Source organism: Dermochelys coriacea, chromosome 7 (assembly GCF_009764565.3).
Source record: "Dermochelys coriacea isolate rDerCor1 chromosome 7, rDerCor1.pri.v4, whole genome shotgun sequence".
Classification (NCBI taxonomy): Eukaryota; Metazoa; Chordata; order Testudines; family Dermochelyidae; genus Dermochelys; species Dermochelys coriacea.
In genome coordinates this window covers 41,437,753-41,459,503 of record NC_050074.1, presented here as the reverse complement: position 1 = coordinate 41,459,503, position 21,751 = coordinate 41,437,753, and the positions used below count along the sequence as shown (strand labels likewise).

The window sequence follows — 21,751 nt, the reverse complement described above, 5'->3', positions numbered from 1 at the left end:
AGGGAAGCATAACCTGCAGTGTACTAATTATTGCTGGGTAGTTCTCAGATGAGTTAAGTAATAAAGTTGTGGCCTAATTAAACCATCATTCTTTCCATGTCTCCAGGACAATCTCACTTTGAAAAAATCTGGTTATCCCCATCACGGCTATCAAAGAGAAGCAGAAAGACAAGAGCTTCAGGTATTTTCAGTTGGTCACATATCTAACTACTAACCAGACTACTAACCAAATCTGTTAGCTTTTAACACCACCACACATCAGGTATATTTAGAATGGATTGGCAATTCTCTTTCAAGCATCATCCATTCAATACCCCTTCAACTATGAAGTTTCTCAAATTTTGTAATTTATTCAACAATTGATTCATCTATATATCTGCAATATTATAGTTCAAGCAAGCACAAATGTTCATGAGTGTATGGGGATCTCAAAATAATAGATTTTAAAGTAATTCTTTGGATGCTTAGAATTTTCAACTACTGGAGCACAGATTGAAATCTTTTAATCTGCAAGAATGTGACTTGAATTGGATAGTAGCACATTTTCTCAATTTTGGTAAGGTGAAAATTTTTTCTGGACTCCACAACTTCAACCTCTCAGGAATATAAAGAGCAACAAGAACTTTGGCTGACTTCACTGTTGAAGATACAACTAATGCCTTCTGCAACTTTTAGAAGTATCAGTTCTTCATTCTTTTTTAGACTCTAACTGAACAAACCCTGAAATTATTATTGAGGTAATTATAATTATTACTTAACTATGTCTGGGAAATCCCCATAGTGACTTGTGACATCAACAGTTTTTGTAGCTGCTTACATGGCTCAAAGCCTCTTTACTGCCAAATTTATTCATTTTTTCTCTGCTTTGCCTTCCTTCCTTCCTATACATAAAATATGCCCTAGACAGATCTTTTATTCCTGTCATTATTTGTGTTACATTATTGCTCAGATGATTTCAACAGGACAATAATTTATCACAATAAAAATTTAAATTCATCAACAGGCGGGTAGGGAAGGACAGAAAAAAAAACTTTAAACTTTACTGGTGACTATACCTCAAAAAAGTCAAATCTCCTGGTAAACTTGATTGAAAATATGTTTAATTATAATGTTTTGAGCAATTAAATTGGTTTGGTGCATACAGATTGTGGTATTTTCAGTTTTAACCAAGGATGGCATGCAATTTACTAGAGGTGGTTTTTACCAGGGCAAAATCATGGTTTCTATTGCCCGTGGAAAAACTAGTTAGTCCCAGTTAAAGACATTTTCTATTTTAAAAACTGTTTCACTAACGCACTCCATATTATACTTTTTTAGTTACATATTCCAATTGTGGTCACATAAGGCAATAGATTTAGAGATTAATTTAGGTTTGTACAAATAAAAAGTAAAACTGCTGTAAGTGTCATGCTAATATATGTAACATAATAATGAACATTGGAATGTCTGTATTAGGGCTGTTGATTAATCGCAGTTAACTCATGCAATTAACTCAAAAAAAATTAATCGCAGTTTTAATCGTACTGTTAAACAATAGATTGCCAATTGAAATTTATTAAATATTTTGGACATTTTTCTACATTTTCAAATATATAGATTTAAATCACAACACGGAATACAGTGTACAGTGCTCACTTCATATTTTTATTACAAATATTTGCACTGTAAAAATGATAAGCAAAAGAAATAATATTTTTCAATTCACTTCATACAAGTACTTAGTGCAATCTCTTTATCGTGAAAGTGCAACTTACATATGTAGATTGTTTGGGGTTATAGCTGCACACAAAAACAAAACAATGTATAATGTCAGAGCCTACAAATGCATTCAGTTCTACCTCTTATTCAGCCAATCATTAAGACAAAGTTTGTTTACATTTATGGGAGATAATACTGCCCACCTCTTATTTACAATGTCTTCTGAAAGTGAGAACAGACATTCACATGGCACTTTTATAGCTGGCATGGCAAGATATTTACATGCCAGATATGCTAAACATTCGTATGCCCCTTCATGCTTCAGCGATCATACCAGAGGATATGCTTCTGTGCTGATGATGCTCGTTCAAAAAATAATTCTTTAGTTAAATTTGTGACTGAACTCTTTGGGAGAGAATTGTATGTCTCCTGCTCTGTTTTACCTTCATTCTGCCATATATTTCATGTTATAGCTGTCTCGGATGATGACCCAGCATTAGTTGTTTGTTTTAAGAACACTTTCACTGCAGATCTGATAAAATGCAAAGAAGGTAATAATGTGAGATTGCTAAAGATAGCTATGGCACTTGACCCAAGATTTAAGAATCTGAATACCTTCCAAAATCTGAGAGGGATGAGGTGTGGAGCATGCTTCCAGGAGTCTTAAAAGAGCAACGCTCCAATGAGGAAACTACAGAATCTGAACCACCAAAAAAGAAAATTAACTTTCTGCTTGTAGTATCTGACTCAAATGATTAAAATGAACATGCATTGGTCTTCATTGCTTTGGATAGTTGTAGATAGTTGTCATCAGCATGAACATATATCCTCTGGAATGGCGGTTGAAGCATGAAGGGACGTATGAATCTTTAGAGCATCTGGCACGTAAATATCTTGTGACGCCAGCGACAACAGTGCCATGTGAATGCATGTTCTCACTTTCAGGTGACACTGTAAACAATAAATGGGCAGCATTATCTCCTGGAAATATGAACAAACTGGTTTGTCTGTGGGATTGGCTAAACAAGAAGTAGGACTGAGTGGACTTGTAGGCTCTACAGATTTACATTGTTTTATTTTTGAATGCAGTTATTTTTTGTACATAATTCTACATTTGTAAGTTCAACTTTCATGATAAGGAGACTGCACTACAGTACTTCTATTAAATGAATTGAAAAATACTATTTCTTTTGTTTTTACAGTGCAAATATTTGTAATAAAAAATAAAGTGAGCACTGTACACTTTGTATTCTGTGTTGTAATTGAAATCAATACATTTGAAAATGTAGAAAACAACCAAAAATATTTAAATAAATGGCATTCTATTATTGTTTATCAGCATGAATAATCATGCTTTTTTTTTTAAATGGCAATTAATTTTTTTAATTGCTTGACAGCCTAGTCTGTTTACATTTTGGTTTGGTATTTTCACAAGAAAATTATACATGTCATGACTCATTTCAGTTTTCAGTATTATATAAATATTACATATACTGCAAAGCTATTATCAAATGGCTAAATATATTTCAGTTTTCATTAGTATTTTCAAATAATTTTATTTTCCCCAGTTTCACAGTTTAAACCCAATTTATCAGTGCCCTGTCTTAAATTAGTTTTTCCTGGGAAACTGCCAATTCTGGTTTTTACCTATTTAACAGTCAATGAAGGTGGGTACCAAATGTGCAAATGTACTGGACCATTCCAAGTTTTTAGTTTATTATGGGTAGATTGCAATAGTTAAGGTTGCTTGACACGTTCCATTTTAAGACGCTGTTTTCAGTTGCTTATAAAATGTTCCAAGTTTTCCATCTTGGATGTCTTTTTGTTTTCTTTTGTTCTCGGATCCTAAGGTTCAGCTGTTTCTGAGAATGAGGTTAGGGAAAATATGTTATTTTTTCCCAGGTTAAATTTCTTACAACCATTTCACTGAGAGGCTCTAGCAGCTCCATGCTTTGTGGCAGAGACTTGAAATTTGGAAAAGGATTGCCCTGGTGCTAGGGAGTGCCTTTTGCCATTCTTGTGAAAATCTGTCCAAATCTGGACAATTTATGAACCTCTAAAATATCTCAGCTCACACATGTGCAGTAAAAACTTTGGCAGCTACGTTTTCTAAAGATTACAGGAGCATTAGTCATCCTCTCACATCTTCTTCAGGAGGAATAAATGGCCAATGGCCTGAGCAGACCCCCGGCGCTGCTGGAGGCAGAGCAGGATTTTCCCTTTAATTGCTCCTCCTAGCCGCCGGGGCCACTGTGGTGCTGGGCACAGGAATGAGAACTCTACTCTCATTCTTATCTCTGTTGGAACCCAAGCAGCATAGGGAAACAAGAAGCTGCATGATTTGAACACAGAGAGGTGAGGAACAGGGGATGGAGCGGAAGAAATGCAGAGAGCAGGGTGGGAGCTAGAATCAGAATGGAGCAGAAGATTGGGCAAGTGGATAGGAACAAGAAAGTGGAAGAACAGCAAAGAGATGGGGAACCATGGGCAGGAGATGAGGACAAGGACAGGAGCAGGATGGAGACCAGATAGAGGTAGGAGCCTGGGAAGATGGGACAGGAATGAACCAGAGGCATCGGGGGACAGTTGAGGATGGGGTGTGGAAGCGACAAGAACTGGTAGGAAGATCAGAGCAGAAGGAGTCAGGGGCAAGAATGTCTGTGACCACTAGAGCTCAGATACCTCAAAAACTCAGAATTTAATCCATTATTCTTGAGTTGTCAACATTCATCTGCTGTGGGCAAAATGTCTCCATCCCACACTAGTGGCAGACCCAAACAGATGGTAATGACCTTCTACTGCTACAATTTACTCAAGTGGTACACAGCTCCACTGTTAAATTTGAAGACGCCAACCCTCCAGAGGACCCAAGTTGAAGGTCAATATGATGAAATTTTTGTTTTTTCAGTTTTTAAGTTTCCTCCAAAAATTATGAAATTACAAATTATAGTACATTATAACATTAATGTTGCAAAATCAATCACTTAAAAGTTAGGAGATGCGAGAAATAAGGCCACACATGCAATTGCCTCCCTTGTGCGCAGCCTTTGTTTATGTGATCAAAATCTTCCTGAGATCTTCACAGATAAGGCTCAGTGATAGTTTTTCCAAGTGGTGAAAAATCCTTAACTCAGGACTTTTACAACTAGATTGGAGAGCACAGCAGGAACTGTGCCATAGGAAACCATTCTGAATTTGTATAGAAATGGACTGGATGATTTAATAGTATTTTCATCTCTAACTTGCATGATTTGTTTGAGTCAACTGAAAGAAAAAGAAATGCCTGCTACCACAATGCCTGGTAGCATCCAACATTAGCCTCCAACTGGGGTCAGGATGCATTCAGCATTATACAGAATTCCAAGTTACCTGGAAATGATGCTATGGAACTTTTGCTGCATGTAATTATATGAAAAGGTTTTGTATCTCATCCATGCAGCTGAAGACCTTGAGTTATAGTGCAGTGCGGTCACCAGAAAACTGTTTAAAGTCCAGTCTTGACACGTACCCAGTATCCTAATTTCCCAATTGAAGGTGTGACTGCTCAGCACCTCTAGAATCAGGCTACTTATTTAAATATGTACATATGGAATCAGATAAGTTTGAAAATTTTAACCATCGCTAATTAGAGGCAGTGTGGTGTAGTGGATAGAGCACTGGACTGGGACTCAGGAGATCCGGGTTCTTTTCCTGGCTCTAGCACTGATCTACTAGGTGACTTTGGACAAGTCACTTCTCTTTGTTCCTCTGTTTCCCTATCTGTAAAATGGGGATAATGATATTGACCTCCTCTGTAACCACTTTGAAATCTATGGTTGAAAAGTGCTATTTCAGAGCTTGGTATTATTATTAGAATTAATTTACGCTGTGCTACATGTGAGGGGGAAAATTCCTTCTTGACAGGTGGTTAGTTGACAACCTGAAGCAGTATTCTTCTAATATAGCTGTACATATTTTTCATAGCAATTAAGATATATAGTCTTAAAATATAGCCAATATTTGTCTCAAAACTCTCACAATGAATTGCACACAAAAGCTTATACTCTAATAAATTTGTTAGTCTCTAAGGTGCCACAAGTACTCCTGATCTTTTTACAGATTGACTGCTTATTCCATAAAGAAATGTTTGTTTTAAATTTACTATCTTCACCATCTTTGAGCATTCCTCAGCCTATGAAAAGTTAGGTTTTCCTTTTTAAAAGTTAGCAGTTAGCTAAAAACTACCAAGATGGTATTAGACATAATTGTATTTTCTTAATTATTTATATTGCATGCCCATTCCCTCATTCAGATTGTGGAGTAAAAACTGCCCACAGACTCCAACAAGCATAGGAAACCCAGCAGTCTGTGGAACTAGTTAGATCATCAGGATGTTTACTGTACTCCATAGAAACTCTACCCACATCACTCTGAAGTGGAATTTTAGGGCTGTGGCCTGTGCCTCCATTAGCAAATGCCCCTGTTCACCTTGAAAGGAATGCAGCACCCAGTGCAATTCTCAGGCTACGTCGCCACTACTGCAGTAAGTTGACCGAAGTTACGCAACTCCAGCTATGTGAGTAACGTGTGGAGTGCTCTGCTGTCGATTGAGTGGCTCTTCACTAGACCCGCTAAATTGACCCCCCAGTGCATTGATCTCCGGAGCATCAATCCAGCAGTAATGTAGACATAGCCTCAGGCTGCAATAGTGGGCATAAAGCTCCTCTCCCGCACACTATGTCTGTGCAATCTGTAGAGTGAAAAAGAGGAGGATGAAAATTCCCTTTTTCCCTCCTCCAATTGGTATACAACCCTCTTGCACCATGCTTGACCTGGGCTTTAGGATTTGGGCCCCAGAGAGGGAAAAAAAATATGGAAAGATTGTAATTCACTTGTTTGAAGTCCACGTTAATAGGTGCCTTAGAAAATACAGAATTGAAAGAATAATAATTTTTGGTGGTAATTATAAACTAAATTATTATGTTTCCTGCAATAATTATTTTCTCCTCATTTAAAAAATAGTTTTTTTCTTATATTGGAATTTAAATATGGTTTCATCTACTTATGAATTTTGTTTCTTCTTTTCAACAGGGTACTACCGGAAAACAAAAAAAATGGGGATTCTATGTCAACTATCAATTATCCCTCTTCTATTTGGAGCTATGGTCTTTTGTCAGCAGGAAGGTTATGATTTTGAGGATGAATATGACCAAGAGCCAGACGATGAATACCCACCTATTTTTCATTTTAATCCCAGTGTAGAATATGTAGTTCCTCATTTTCCTACTCCAGCCAAGTGTGCTCAAGAATGCTTTTGCCCACCAACTTTTCCATTATCAATGTACTGTGACCATCGAAAACTTAAGATGATACCACATATTCCTTCCCACATCCAACAACTCTATCTTCAGCATAATGACATTAAAGCTGTAACTGCAGAATCTTTTGTTAATGCCACTGCTTTGAGAGAAATTAACCTAAGCCATAACAAAATTAAATCTCATATGATTGATCATGGTGTTTTTGCCAAACTTTCAAATCTTGTGCAACTTCACTTAGAACACAATAAATTGGACGAATTTCCATTTCCTCTTCCCAGCTCTCTAGAACAACTCTTTCTCAGTTTCAATGAGATTTCCAGATTGCCTGGAAATGCCCTGCAAGGATTAGTAAATGTGACCATACTCGATCTCTGCAATAACTATCTTGATGACTCCCTACTCAAAGGAAAATACTTTTCAAATATGAAAAATCTATTGCAGATCAACCTATGCAACAACAGGTTACAGACTATGCCTCCTGATCTCCCATTTTCACTTATATATCTCTCCCTCGAAAATAACTCCATTTCTTACATTCCAGAAAACTATTTCAATAGACTTCCAAAAATAACCGCTCTAAGAATGTCACACAACAACCTGCAGGAAGTCCCATATAATGTTTTTAACCTTTCCAACCTTATAGAACTCAATCTTGGACACAACAAGCTGAAGCAAGCATTCTATATTCCAAGAAGTCTTCAGCATTTGTATATTGAAGACAATGACATTGAATGTACGTTGATTATTATTAGTCCTTTATACAAATGAGAGAAGTATTTCTATATCTGTAACATTTTTTCTTTTGTATTACTTTTGCATAATTTTTCTGCTTATTACTCAAAAACTTACTGACTTTTAACCTAAACACAACACCAACACTACTGGGCTATATTCAGTCTTGCTGACACAAGGAGGTTTCTGCTTTGCTATGATGCAGGTTACCTCATCCTGCCCTTCGAGGGTCCCATCAGTTGGGGCATAGGGCTCAATAGTAGTCCTAGTTCTGCAGCTTGCCCAAGGAATGCTCTGAATTGTTAATTATCTTGGACACTCAATGAAAGAAACATTGCAGAAGATTTGTACTTCTGCTATCTTCCTATCACCTCCAAGCAGGTTCTCTGTCAGACTCTGCTCCAGCTTCCTCTAATAAAAATCAACTAACAAGTCTAGCTTATTGTTTAAAACTTGTTTGTAGTAAAGGTATCTGATAAACATTTATAAAGAAAGAGGCCACTATTAGTACATTTCCCTTACATTAAAATAATCTACTTTAGGCCATTTTAACACCACAAACCTTCCCACTTCTACTTGATCAAAAGCTATTTCTGTTATTGGTTTTTCCATATCTGAAACTCTAACTTAAGTCAAGAGGCGGGATGATAGCAATATTTTTCATCAGTTACATGGGTGGATATTATTCCTGTTTCTAGCTATGAAAAAAAGTGGATTTTAAAGAAATTTGAGTTCTCTTAATATTTTCAATGTTTGAACTAATATTTTTCACTCTTTTACAGTTGTAAATATTACTTTGATGTGTCCTTCTATTGATCCAAGGAATATCAATCATTTAACCTATATTCGGATGGACCAAAATAAGCTTACAGCTCCAATAAGCACATATGCATTCTTCTGCTTTCCCCACATACGCATTATTTATTATGGTGAACAAAGAGGTAGTGCCAGGCAATCAACACAACTGAGAACTCCAGTTGTCCGCAGATTTTTAACACCAGAAGAATATGATGAAGCAGAAGATGGTCATGAAACAGAAGATGGTCATGAAGAAGGAGGAAGAGAAGATGACTATTTTCATCCTTACTTTTAATGAAGTAATTATAAAGTACAAGGAAAGTATATATAAAAGAGGTGAATAATTTGGGGCACTAAAAGGGAGTTATGAGCAATATGAACTATGTAAACAATTTTTCTGTATCAGCTCAATAGTGGTTAGATCAGATTCCTAGTATATCCAACAATGCTTTCTAACCTTTTCATGGCAACTAATTATTAGTTGAGTCAACTAATCCTTGACTGTACCAATCATTACCCTTTCCCTCTCACTCACATTCCAACTCGGAAGAGAACTTGGTTATGCTAATTTTGCAATTTGGGCTAAACCTTTTGCATATATTTGTGTTGATTTTAATTTTAAATTTATACTGAGTGGTTTTGGTTTAACATAACTGAAAGAATATAAATGCTCTTAATCTGAGAAAAAATGCTGTTCTAAGTCAGCAATAAAAATGTTGGCATACTGTGGGGCCATGCGGGTACCCATCGCAGTGCCGCTGATTTGAAGGTATACATTGTCACCAAATGTGAAATAGTTATGGGTCAGGACAAAGTCACAAAGTTCAGCCACCAGGTTAGCCGTGACAGTATCGGGGATACTGTTCCTGACGGCTTGTAGTCCATCTTTGTGTGGAATGTTGGTGTAGAGGGCTTCTACATCCATAGTGGCTAGGATGGTGTTTTTAGGAAGATCACCAATGGACTGTAGTTTCCTCAGGAAGTCAGTGGTGTCTCGAAGATAGCTGGGAGTGCTGGTAACGAAGGGCCTGAGGAGGGAGTCTACATAGCCAGACAACTTTGTCCTGACCCATAACTATTTCACATTTGGTGACAATGTATATCTTCAAATCAGCGGCACTGCGATGGGTACCCGCATGGCCCCACAGTATGCCAACATTTTTATGGCTGACTTAGAACAACGCTTCCTCAGCTCTCGTCCCCTAATACCCCTACTCTACTTGCGCTACATTGATGACATCATCATCTGGACCCATGGAAAAGAAGCTCTTGAGGAATTCCACCATGATTTCAACAATTTCCATCCCACCATCAACCTCAGCCTGGACCAGTCCACACAAGAGATCCACTTCCTGGACACTACGGTGCTAATAAGCGATGGTCACATAAACACCACCCTATATCGGAAACCTACTGACCGCTATTCGTACCTACATGCCTCTAGCTTTCATCCAGATCATACCACTCGATCCATTGTCTACAGCCAAGCGCTACGATATAACCGCATTTGCTCCAACCCCTCAGACAGAGACAAACACCTACAAGATCTCTATCGTGCATTCCTACAACTACAATACCCACCTGCTGAAGTGAAGAAACAGATTGACAGAGCCAGAAGAGTACCCAGAAGTCACCTACTACAGGACAGGCCCAACAAAGAAAACAACAGAACGCCACTAGCCATCACCTTCAGCCCCCAACTAAAACCTCTCCAACGCATCATCAAGGATCTACAACCTATCCTGAAGGACGACCCATCGCTCTCACAGATCTTGGGAGACAGACCAGTCCTTGCTTACAGACAGCCCCCAAATCTGAAGCAAATACTCACCAGCAACCACACACCACACAACAGAACCACTAACCTAGGAACCTATCCTTGCAACAAAGCCCGTTGCCAACTCTGTCCACATATCTATTCAGGGGATACCATCATAGGGCCTAATCACATCAGCCACACTATCAGAGGCTCGTTCACCTGCGCATCTACCAATGTGATATATGCCATCATGTGCCAGCAATGCCCCTCTGCCATGTACATTGGCCAAACTGGACAGTCTCTACGTAAAAGAATGAATGGACACAAATCAGACGTCAAGAATTATAACATTCAAAAACCAGTTGGAGAACACTTCAATCTCTCTGGTCACTCGATCACAGACCTAAGAGCGGCTATCCTTCAACAAAAAAGCTTCAAAAACAGACTCCAACGAGTGACTGCTGAATTGGAATTAATTTGCAAACTGGATACAATTAATTTAGGCTTGAATAGAGACTGGGAATGGATGAGTCATTACACAAAGTAAAACTATTTCCCCATGGTATTTCTCCCTCCCACCCCACCCCCCACTGTTCCTCTGATATTCTTGTTAACTGCTGGAATTAGCCTACCTGCTTGTCACCATGAAAGATTTTCCTCCTTCCCCCCCCTGCTGCTGGTGATGGCTTATCTTAAGTGATCACTCTCCTTACAGTGTGTATGATAAACCCATTGTTTCATGTTCTCTGTGTGTGTGTGTGTGTGTGTGTGTGTGTGTGTATAAATCTCTCCTCTGTTTTTTCCACCAAATGCATCCGATGAAGTGAGCTGTAGCTCACGAAAGCTTATGCTCTAATAAATTTGTTAGTCTCTAAGGTGCCACAAGTACTCCTTTTCTTTTTTTTAATAAAGTTTGAATTTAATGCAGTATTGCAACATTAGAATTAGAGAGAATTAGCCGTTGTTATATAAAACATAGCAACATTAAACAGACGTAAAAATAAATACTTTCTGATCTAACTTGCACAATAACTAGATATAGGTTTTATTCCTTATTCCTTTTTTTCATACATGAACAAGTTATATTACTTTACTTTCTGTGCCATTATACATTCAAAAGCACATACTACATATTTTGTTCTTTTAAACAGTACTTGCAGAAAACTGGCTTTTGTTTCATAAGAGAACGTATCCTGGGTGACACAGGAAAGTATTACAAATCATCCTTTAGAAAAGCAGCACTGGTGGTTAAAATATACACCAAAAAAACTAACTAAATAAGAATAATGCTATGCACATTGGACAAAAAAAAAGACGTTTACTTTCAACCCTGTTTAAACCATACAGCTGAGGGTTTTTATGCCTTTTTAATTTTTCAGACACCTCTGTGCTTTCTGTGTCTGTAGTTTCATTTTCAACTGGATGCACAATACGCATATTTGTTCTAATACTTTAGAAAATTTAAATCTTTTTTTTTTAAACAGTTCCCTATGAATTGTATAAAGATACCAAATATCTTCTGCTTGTAAATCTACCAGTGCATCTCCTTTATAAAAACAGGTTTTAGTTGATCAGTTTTTGTGAGCATCCAGTGATTCAGTGTCCAGGTCTTTGAGATATGTTTTTGCTTGTTATTTAAGAAAACTCAATACAGGAAAAAATATTTATGTTCTACCTCTCCATTATTTCAAATTATTTTAATAAAATTAATCATTTCATGCTTTTTGTTGTATTTTAAGCACTTTGAATATTAATGTAGGGTCTCCCTCTAAAAAGGTGATGAAATTTGTGTGTTGGACTCTGGTATATCAGTGTTACTTTATTCCCATACTGACCTAGACGTTGAGCTACTTTCAGACATCCATCTTACAAATATTCAATATACATGCTTTTGCCATGGGGAGTTTTGTACATTACCTCTGATGAAACTGATGAATTGTGATTATGTAAGGTAGAATATTATGAGATGCTTTTTCATCTTCATTCATTCACATCTTCTACTTTGCTAAATCTATCCCTAATTTCCTGAGAAACCCTTTGTTCTGTTATGGATAACTTGCCATCTGCACAAGAAAGACATGAATGCAGAACTGAAAACTTTACAAAGCAGCATCCAATTCCGTAAGATCTTCTGAATTAAGACAACAGAAATACTACATTAATGATGCAGGACAGCATTACTTTACAAAAAATCCAAATAAAACTGTGTATATTCTGGGATGTCATGTTTATTAAACAACAATTTTTATTGTTTACAAAGACAAACAAAATTTATTAAAATCTACATTTAAGACTAATTTTTAGGCGTTTTAAAGCAAAATATCAATTTTTCACCCCTCTATTCTCTTCATTCATAAGATGAAAAGATCTTGAAAATCAATCAGAACCACTCAATGAAACACAGACTTCACAGTAAAAGATCCACAGAGTCCAAGGCCAGAAAGGACTATTGCAATAACCAAATCTGACCTCCTATAAAACAAACCCATAGAACTTCCCAAAAATAATTCCTAGGGCACATATTTTAGAAAAAAAATCCAATCTTGTTTAAAAATTGTCAGTGATGGACAATCCACCACAACCTTTGCAAACTGTTCCAATGTTTAATTTCTCTCACTGTTAAAAATTTACACCTGATAATTGCCCCTTTCATCTTCATGGTAACCGCACAGATTAATAGCATAACAATTGTCTTCCTTTGTTATGGCCTTTCTTAATATATTTGTCAACCTAAAAAGCTCTTTTGAAGCCATATAGAAAAAAAATCTGTACATACAATAAATTCTTTAAATCTAGGATTAAAAATTTGCCAACTTTACATACTTTTGAATTATTTTAAAATTACATATTTTATTAAATATTATATTATATATTATAATATATATTATATTATATTATATATATTATATTGCATATTAACATATAGCTTACTAACTTCTGGAAAACACTATGTATCATGACTTTTCTCTTTTTCTGTATGCATTATAATTTTAGACTACTATTTTTAAAACATGAGAGTCAATTTAGGCAGCCATTTTTTTAAATCTAACATTAAGACCACTTAAATATAGCATAGTTAGAAACATTGTACATGCTTCCTTAAACTGCTGACACTTTAAGACTAACATAAAATTTAGTTTCAATTTTGTGTTTTATACCTACAGTAAATCCAACAAATAAAAACTGAAATTTGGATATTAAAAAGTGTGCATACCTGGATACTACAAATTCAAGAGATTGATTATTAACTTTATAGTAATAACATGTTGACATGGCTTCTCAGTATTAGCACATACTTCTTCTCTCAAGAATATATACACTTAAATATGTTCCTATGACCACCTGCTAATTTTATTTCTGTCTTCACAACTATTAAATTTGAAGTCCCTTCAAGCATTCTTCTTTTTTTCCACTTTATATTACACTAGATTTTGTAGTAACCCAGTGACATATCCAGAAACATGACATGTATAGTTAACAACCAAAAAAGATGGCCAGGAAAGAAAAGCTTTTGTTTACTCACAAATGACTGCAAAAGAAATGTCTAAAAGTAGTATTCAAACAGCTGACTTCTGCTTCTGATACATTTGCCTTTAGTATTTTAGTTTGTTCAGATGGTTATGAGAGTTTATTTTCAAAAGAAAAACACAGCTAAAATGAAAGTGTAAAATGAAATCTGCATTACAATGCTTCCTGTTCCAACAGTCAACAAATAATAAAAGCCATCACAGGGCTGCTTCAACAGGTTTCACTCTAATAACTGAAGGAAGTGGTTGCATGATGTGGAAGTTGCATATGACTAGCAACCAAGAGATCTGGGCTCTGCTTCTAGCCTTGGGCAAGTCATTTTGCAGATTTATGGTTTATTCGTTTCAATCACATAAAGGGGGATTATGATACTTTACCAGCTTTGTAAAATACTTTAAGATTTATAATGGCTAGGATAGTTATTTTTCATTATTACTCAACAGTACAGCCAGTTTGACTTTATTATGGCGTATTTTTAGAAATGTTGATAACCTGTAGTCATAGTTAAATGTATTGAACCAATTAAATCAAAAACATGAAATTTTAAAACAATATTTTTACCAGAACAAAGTTCTTAAAACTAGAAGCAAAAATGACAAATATAGAAATTTTGCCTCATTTACATTACAATTGTTCGTGAACACTGTTGCAGTAAAAAAAAATGCTAACTTATTTTTAGTCTCCATTCTTTCCTTTAGTCCTAAAAGCATTCAGATCCTTTTTAAGTCCTTCTAAAACGATTAAGCATTTTTGTGACATTTACTTCAATATCTTGATATATTAAAAAAAGTCACATAAGAAAGTATTTGCTTCACATCCAACAGATTTTTTTATTTCAACTTTTCTGATTGCTTTTAATATATTCACATTCCACTGAAATATGTAATAACTTGAATCTGTTTCCTTTTTATATTTGTTTTTAAAATTGTACTCTGCAAGCAAATAAATAATGGAATTTCCGACGCAAAGAACATGAAAGGAAGCTGTAGTGAGTTTGTACCAGATTGCATCCCAAAGCTGCTTCTAAACAGCTAACAACTTCTTCACATTACTAATGTGAGAAAGTTAACTTTGCCACTTGTGGAGATTTTACATATCTACTATAATACACATACACACAAATCCAATTGCATATGAGCTTCTGACAGCTGTGTGATGAACTCTGGAAATATATGATAAAATGTGCATTTATCATTCTCTTAAAAGTTATTTTACCAAATTTTTAGAACTCTAGTAACCCAGGAAGTCAGGCTAAATAGATGAGTAAAGCATATCCTATGTTCCTGTGCTATAGTTACCAGGACTAGTGACATTATTCCAACTTCATTTTTATTGTCAGTATATGGAAATACTGTAGCATCTCACATGTCAGGGTTGAGGATGTGTGAGGCAAATTATCCCTTTCTCAGCAAAGAACAGACTGGGAAAAGAAAATATAGGGGAGGAAGTGAAAAACAAAACGTAAGGAAAACACCAGATGGTATTCACCCAAGAGTTCTGAAGGAACTCAAATGTGAAATTGCAGAAATACTAACCGTAGTCTGGAATGTATCATTTAAATCAGCTTGTCTACCAAATAACTGGAGGATAGCTAATTTTTAAAAAGGGCTTCCAGAGGTGATCCCGGCAAATACAGGCCAGTAAGTCAGACTTCAGTACCGGGCAAACTGGTTGAAACTATAGTCAAGAACAATATTGTCAGACACATAGATGAACATAATTTGTTGAGGAAGAGAGTCAACATGGAATTTGTAAAGGGAAATCATGCCTCACCAATCTACTAGTATACTTTGAGGGGGGTCAACAAGTACGTGGACAAGGGGGATCCAGTGGATACAGCATACTTAGATTTTCAGAAAGCCTTGACAAGGTCCCTCACCAAAGGTTCTTAAGCAAAGTAAGCAGTCATGGGATAAGAGGGAAGGTCCTCTCATAGACTGGTAACTGGTTAAAAGATAGGAAAAAAAGGGTAGGAATAAATGGTCAGTTTTCAGAATGGAGAGAGGTAAAGAGTGGTATCTGTACTGGGACCAGTCCTAATCAACATATTCATAAATGATCTGGAGAAAGGGGCAAACAGTGAGGTGGCAAAACTTGCAGATGATACAAAACTACTCAAGATAGTTAAGACCCAAGCAGATTGCCAAGAGCTCCAAAAGGATCTCTCAAAACTCAGTGACTGGGCAACAAAATGGCAGATGAGATTCAATGTTGATAATTGCAAAGTAATGCACACTGGAAAACATAATACCAACTATACATATAAAAAGATGGGGTCTAAATTAGCTGTTATCCTTCAAGAAAGAGAGCTTGGAGTCATTGTGGATAGTTCTCTGAAAACATCCACTCAATGTGTAGTGGCGGCCCAAAAAGCGAACAGAATGTTGTGAATCATCAATGGATAGATAATAAGACAGAAAATATATTGCCTCCATATAAATCCATGGTATGCCTACATCTGGAATACAGCGTGCAGATGTGGTCGTCCCATCTCAGAAAAGATATATTGGAATTGGAAAAGGTTCAGAAAAGGGCAACAAAAATTATCAGGGGTATGGAACGGCTTCCCTACGAGGAGAAATTAATAAAAGTGGGACTTCTCAGCTAGGAAAAGAGACGACTAAGGGGGGGATATGATGGAAGTCTATAAAATCATGATTGGTTTGGAGAAAGTAAATAAGGAAGTGTTATTTACTCCTTCTCATAAACACAAGAAGTAGGGGTCACCAAATGAAATTAACAGGCAGCAGGTTTAAAACAGACAAAAGGAAGTATTTCTTCACACAACACACAGTCAACCTGTGGAACTCTTTGCCAGAGGATATTATGAAGGCCAAGACTATAACAGGGTTCAAAAAAGAACTAGATACATTCATGGAGGATATGTCCATCAATGGCTATTAGCCAGCATAGGCAGGGATGGTGTCTCTAGCCTCTGTTTGCCAGAAGCTGGGAATGGACGAAGGGAAGGATCACTTGATGATTACCTGTTCTGTTTATTCCCTCTGGGGCACCTGGCATTGGCCACTGTCAGAAGACAGGATACTGGGCTAGATGGTCCTTTAGTCTGACCCAGTATGCCTGTTCTTATGTTCTAACTGTCTGGATCAGTTGGGTGATGGTAGCTTTCTCTTTCAGATCTTTCATGTAACTTGTGGTAGTAGAGGGATGGGAGTAAAGGCGCATCTGCCTAGGAGAGCACCTCTCTCAGAGTCTTGGTCTGTGGCTCCCCTGGACCACAACATGGGAAGCTTCTGTTTGCCTGGGACGCAAAAGGTCTCAGTCGAGTTCCCCATTGTGCAACTATGGTGGTTAAGACACTGTCATCGATTGCCCATTCATAGTCTGCAGAAAAGCTTCTGCTTAGTAGGTTCGCCAGGAAATTCTTAACATTTGAGAGGTATGCGACCTGATGATATAATTTCTGATACACCAGTTCCAAAGTCTGATTGCTTCCAGGCAGAGGGGACAAGACCTCACCCCTCCCTGTTTGTTTATATCACTATGGTGATATTGTCTGACATTATCTGTATGTGAAGTGAGCATATGAGGGAAGAAAGGCCTCATACGCCAGGCAGATTCTTCTTAGCTCCAGTAAGTTTACATGTAGCCTGACCTCTCGGGGGCTCCATGTACCAGAGCAGTGTAGCAGTCCAAGTGAGCGCCCCACCTTGTAAGGGAGGCATCCATCAAGATGGTTGCCCCCAGCATGGGAGGCTTTGTTTGGGTTGGATCACCAAGTGAGAACTCTGGAGGGAATGGTGACCTGGGAATCTATGATCCCTGCTCAGGTCAGTAGTTCAAGTGGAACTAAGTTTGTAGGCACCACAGGTGGAGTTGCAGGAAAGATGTCACATAGGTACAAGCCTAACAGGGAGAGGCACCGATGTCCCATGGTTTGAGGTTCGCAGGTGATGAGAGAGATCATGTGGGTCATCGCATAAAATCTGTCTTTGGGGAGGAATGCTCTCACAGACATTGAGCCTAGCAGTGTGCCTAAAAAGTTATTGTCTTTGTAGGTGACAAAACAGATTTGTCTTCATTTATGCAAACACTTAAGGTGGCAAGGAGTTGCTGAAGAAATTGTTACTGATATAAACTCTTGGCGAGATTGGCCTACAAGGAGACAGTTATCCAAGGTATGGAAATTCTGTATATCCCTGACATCTAATCTGGGACTCTACCACAGCAAAACTTTCAGGAATGCCCAATATGCTGTCAAGAGTCCAAAGTGAAGGATGTGGAACTGGTAATGCTGTTGGACAACCATGAAACGTAGGACCTTCCTCTGTGATGGGTGAATGTCCACATGAAAATATTCATCCTTCATGTTGAGAGCTGCAAACCACACTCCCTCCTGAAGGGAGGGGATTAAAGGTGCCAGTGTTATCCTTAATTTAAACTTTTGGATAAAGATGTTGAGCTGCCAAAGATCCAGGATAAGATAGCCTCCAAAGATGACAGGAGGAGAAGTAGTTGGCAGTGGTGGTACATGGATCTTGATGTGTATGTCAAAAATATCCTCTGGCCTGTGGTTGGGAAAGACTGGAGTGGTGGAGTGAGCCGAGAAACAGGACCTCTGAATCCACTATCACTTATGAAGAGGTTCAGGTGGATACTGGGAGTTTGGGATATGCAAAGGGGGTAGTTGTGGTTGAAAGGGCTGTTTCCGGTATTTCTTCCAGGGGGCTGGAGTTTAAATCCCCAGAGTTTGCAGCGTGGATCCTGAGTCTTTTAGAGAATGTAGAGATTCATCTGTCTTTTCATTAAAAAGGTTGGAGTAGTCGAAGTAGAGGTCTTTGATAATATTTTGGATCTCTCCAGGGAAGCCCAAGACTGAAGTCTCAAGGCACTTTGCATGACCAGTCCTGTGGACAGAGATCTGGATGCTGTATCAGTGGCCTAAACCACAGCCTGTGGAACCACCTTTGTACCAACTTCCCGTTATCCGGAGAGGACTGGAATTGGGCTCAGTCTTCCATGGGTAGCTTGTCTTTAAATTAGACAAGACTAGTAGTGTGTTAAAATCATATTTTGCTAATAAGGCTCGGTAATTAGCAATACAAAATTGGAGGCCCACAGAAGAGAAAACCTTCCTGCCTAAGAGGTCCAGTCTCCTTGACCCCTTATATGTTGGAGGAGATTTTTGGTAGCGTGGCTGAGCTCCCTCTGTAGCCACTTGTATCACCAAAGAATTAGAAGCAGGATTAGAAGCGTCTTTCTGCTCTTTTTTGTGTAGGGGCACAAGATGCTAGTGTGTGCCAAACAGTTCTGGTTGGTTCTAATATGACCTCACTGATTGGGAAGGCCACCCTGGTCAGTCCCTGTGGTTGTAAAAATGTCCAGGAGTCTATGCGGAAGGTCCTGGTCCTCCTCTAGAGGGATTCAGTGACCCTCTGCAACAACTGATATTGACAGTGGTCATCCAATGGAGACAGCAACAAAGAAGTGACCGCGTCATCCAGGGATGATTAGAAGGCTCTCACTGGAACCAGCAGAACTGGCTAAGAAGAAGGGGAGGAGTGGTACAACTCCTGAGAGGGATCCAGGCACTTGCCATAGGGGTACCAAGGGCCCCAAAAAGGCACGAAGGAAGGATGCACCAGTTGTGGTAGCCCCTATGGGAATCAATATGAGGTGTCTATACTAAGGGTCGTAGCCAGAGGGATAGTAATGTCTTGGCTCTCTGCCAGGACTTCTCTGGCTTCGGGGAGATACTGGTACAGCTACCTCCTCTGACTCCTTCGACAGTTTCACTGGTAATGGCAGAACCATTGGTACCAAGGCGCTCCAGCCCAGAAGATGGAGATGGGGTCTCTCCTGAGACAACAGTGCTGATCCCTCCTCTGGGTTAAGGACATCTCTCAGGAGGGCAGGGTCTGAAAGGAGTGGAGACTGCGGATAGAGGAAGAACATATCCCCTGGCATTACAAAGGTCTCTGCACAGCCCAAAGTCTGAGGAGTTCCAATAGAGAGACCTGACAGGCCCAATTCAGCTAGCCAGACGGTCTATGGATAAACAAGCCAGTACAACAATGAGTCCAGACCTGCACTCGTGGATAGGACTAGCAAGTGTCTGTCTTTGCGCCCTGGTACTGCAGTCACTATCAGAACCAGCACATCCCTCTTCTTCCATGCCTTACCCTCCAGCCTGGAGTTCTTTGGCAGAGCCAGTTCTGTGAGTTCCATATGTGACATCTTACCTGATCTGGACTGGCTTGGAGATTTGGACCGTCCACTGTGGGGCTCTGTCCTTATGCCCATGCAAGTACCCTTGCTCTCATGGGAAGACTTGTGTGATGAGTCCTTGGGATTCGATGGTAAGGGCTCTGCTCTGAGGCTCATGCTTGGAGGGGCCCTGCTGGTCAGCTCAGGCCAATGTATGGGGGGGGGGGGGTGTCTCCTGGGCCTGGGTCCAAGTGGGGCATCATAGCCTCTTCCATTAGCAACTTTTTCAGTCAGAGCTCCTGGGCCTCTCTAGTTCTGGGCAGGAAGGATTTGCAGATACTGCACTTAGCAGAGGTATGTGCCTCCCCAAGACAGAACAGACATTGGTGATGCTCATCGCTGAAGGACAAGGAGCGAGAGCAGGAGACGCAGTTTTGAATACCAGGACCCTGGCATAGTCCCAGTACCAGGAGGATTTCCCCCCCCCCCCCAGCTGGGGAGGTATGCTATTCAGTACTAAACTTTATACTAACTAAAATTCTTAAGATATAAACTATTTCCAATTAAATTTTTACAAGTTCTGCAACAGCAAAGGAGGACACAATTCCAACTCAGGCCATACAGTGCGAAGGAGGAACAGGAGACATGTCACCTAAACTGCCTTATACCCTAAATTGGGCGCATGAGGAGAGCTGCTGTGCATATGTGGTCACTGGACACTACTTTGAAGACATTTCTGGACTCGGGCGCATTGTGCGCATGCTTACGCATGTGTGGAATACATATAGGGACTATTGCTTGAAGAAGAACAGGAAGCTCCAACCTTTAGCACAGCTGATGAGATGAAAATGAGGAGTCAAGGCGGTCCTGCCCCTTAATCCCTCAGTTGCAAGCATGAAGATGTATAGGGCACATGCACCACCCCAATGGTATTGCTAGCAAAAGTTTCTGACTCAATTGCACTGGGAGCACATAAATCTACAGTGGAATAAACCTGTTTTACTTGCAGTTGTTCCAATTCAGAGCCCAGTTTCCACAGGCACTGTGTTAAGCTTCCGTTCATCATACTTTTTCGGTTGCTGATCATCTGTATACAAAGTGAATTGTGAAGGAGAAGTAAAGGGAGAGGGCCTTTAAGAGTCACAATATTGATTACTGAAGACCCAACATTTATCTCCTACAGGACAATCAATGGAGTGGTCCACTAGCAGCAGTCTATCTTAGAATTTCCGAGGTCAAGACATTACAACAGAGTCCACCTGCCACAAAGGGATTAAAGGTGATCCCTGACTTCAGCCTGAAAGTTATTTCAATTTTGTGTTATAATAGCAATTCTGATTCAAGATGCTCCGACTCCAGCCCATGTTTCATAACATACTAGGAATGTGATTATGGTATGACAACTGAGATCATATCTAGGACATTTTGCCTCATTTGCATATAGAAAGAAGTCAACAGACTTTTTTAAAAAACAAATCACATTTCTGAGTGGTGAATGGCTATAAACTGCAGAAATTTAAAAGCAGCAGATGTTGCATATAAAAGTATTCATTTCCCCACTGAGAGCTTCAGGACAAACATCTGGTTTCTTAACAATAAACTAATTACAAAAATATGTCACCTCCATCCCCAATAGGTTCACCCTTTACGCCCAGCGTTAATATATTCTCAACTGATAGAGCTTCCAAGAAAACTGGTAGGCTAAATGAAAAGGGAAATATAACTTTGTATTTTGCCAAAAATGTGGTGGTGTTGTTTTTGCTGTATG

At 38.7% G+C, this 21,751-nt stretch overlaps 2 protein-coding genes across 4 annotated transcripts in view; one reads left to right on the top strand and one right to left on the bottom strand.

The window, feature by feature from the left end:
• The window catches only part of OMD (osteomodulin), a 30,582-nt gene extending 21,237 nt beyond the window's left edge, over positions 1-9,345 (top strand). The window contains exons 1-4 of one of the 2 annotated variants that reach the window (XM_038410699.2): positions 139-181; positions 562-737; positions 6,769-7,731; positions 8,513-9,345. In XM_038410699.2, the coding sequence (XP_038266627.1) occupies positions 6,792-7,731; positions 8,513-8,823 (1,251 nt within the window). In that variant the 5' untranslated portion in view covers positions 139-181; positions 562-737; positions 6,769-6,791 and the 3' untranslated portion in view covers positions 8,824-9,345. Of the gene's footprint in view, positions 1-106; positions 182-561; positions 738-6,768; positions 7,732-8,512 lie in introns of those variants that run through there. The other variant, XM_038410698.2, reaches the window with a different exon arrangement.
• LOC119859060 (centromere protein P) overlaps positions 1-21,751 on the bottom strand; it is a 327,648-nt gene that overhangs the window by 236,623 nt on the left and 69,274 nt on the right. The gene's annotated exons all lie outside the window — the stretch shown is intronic.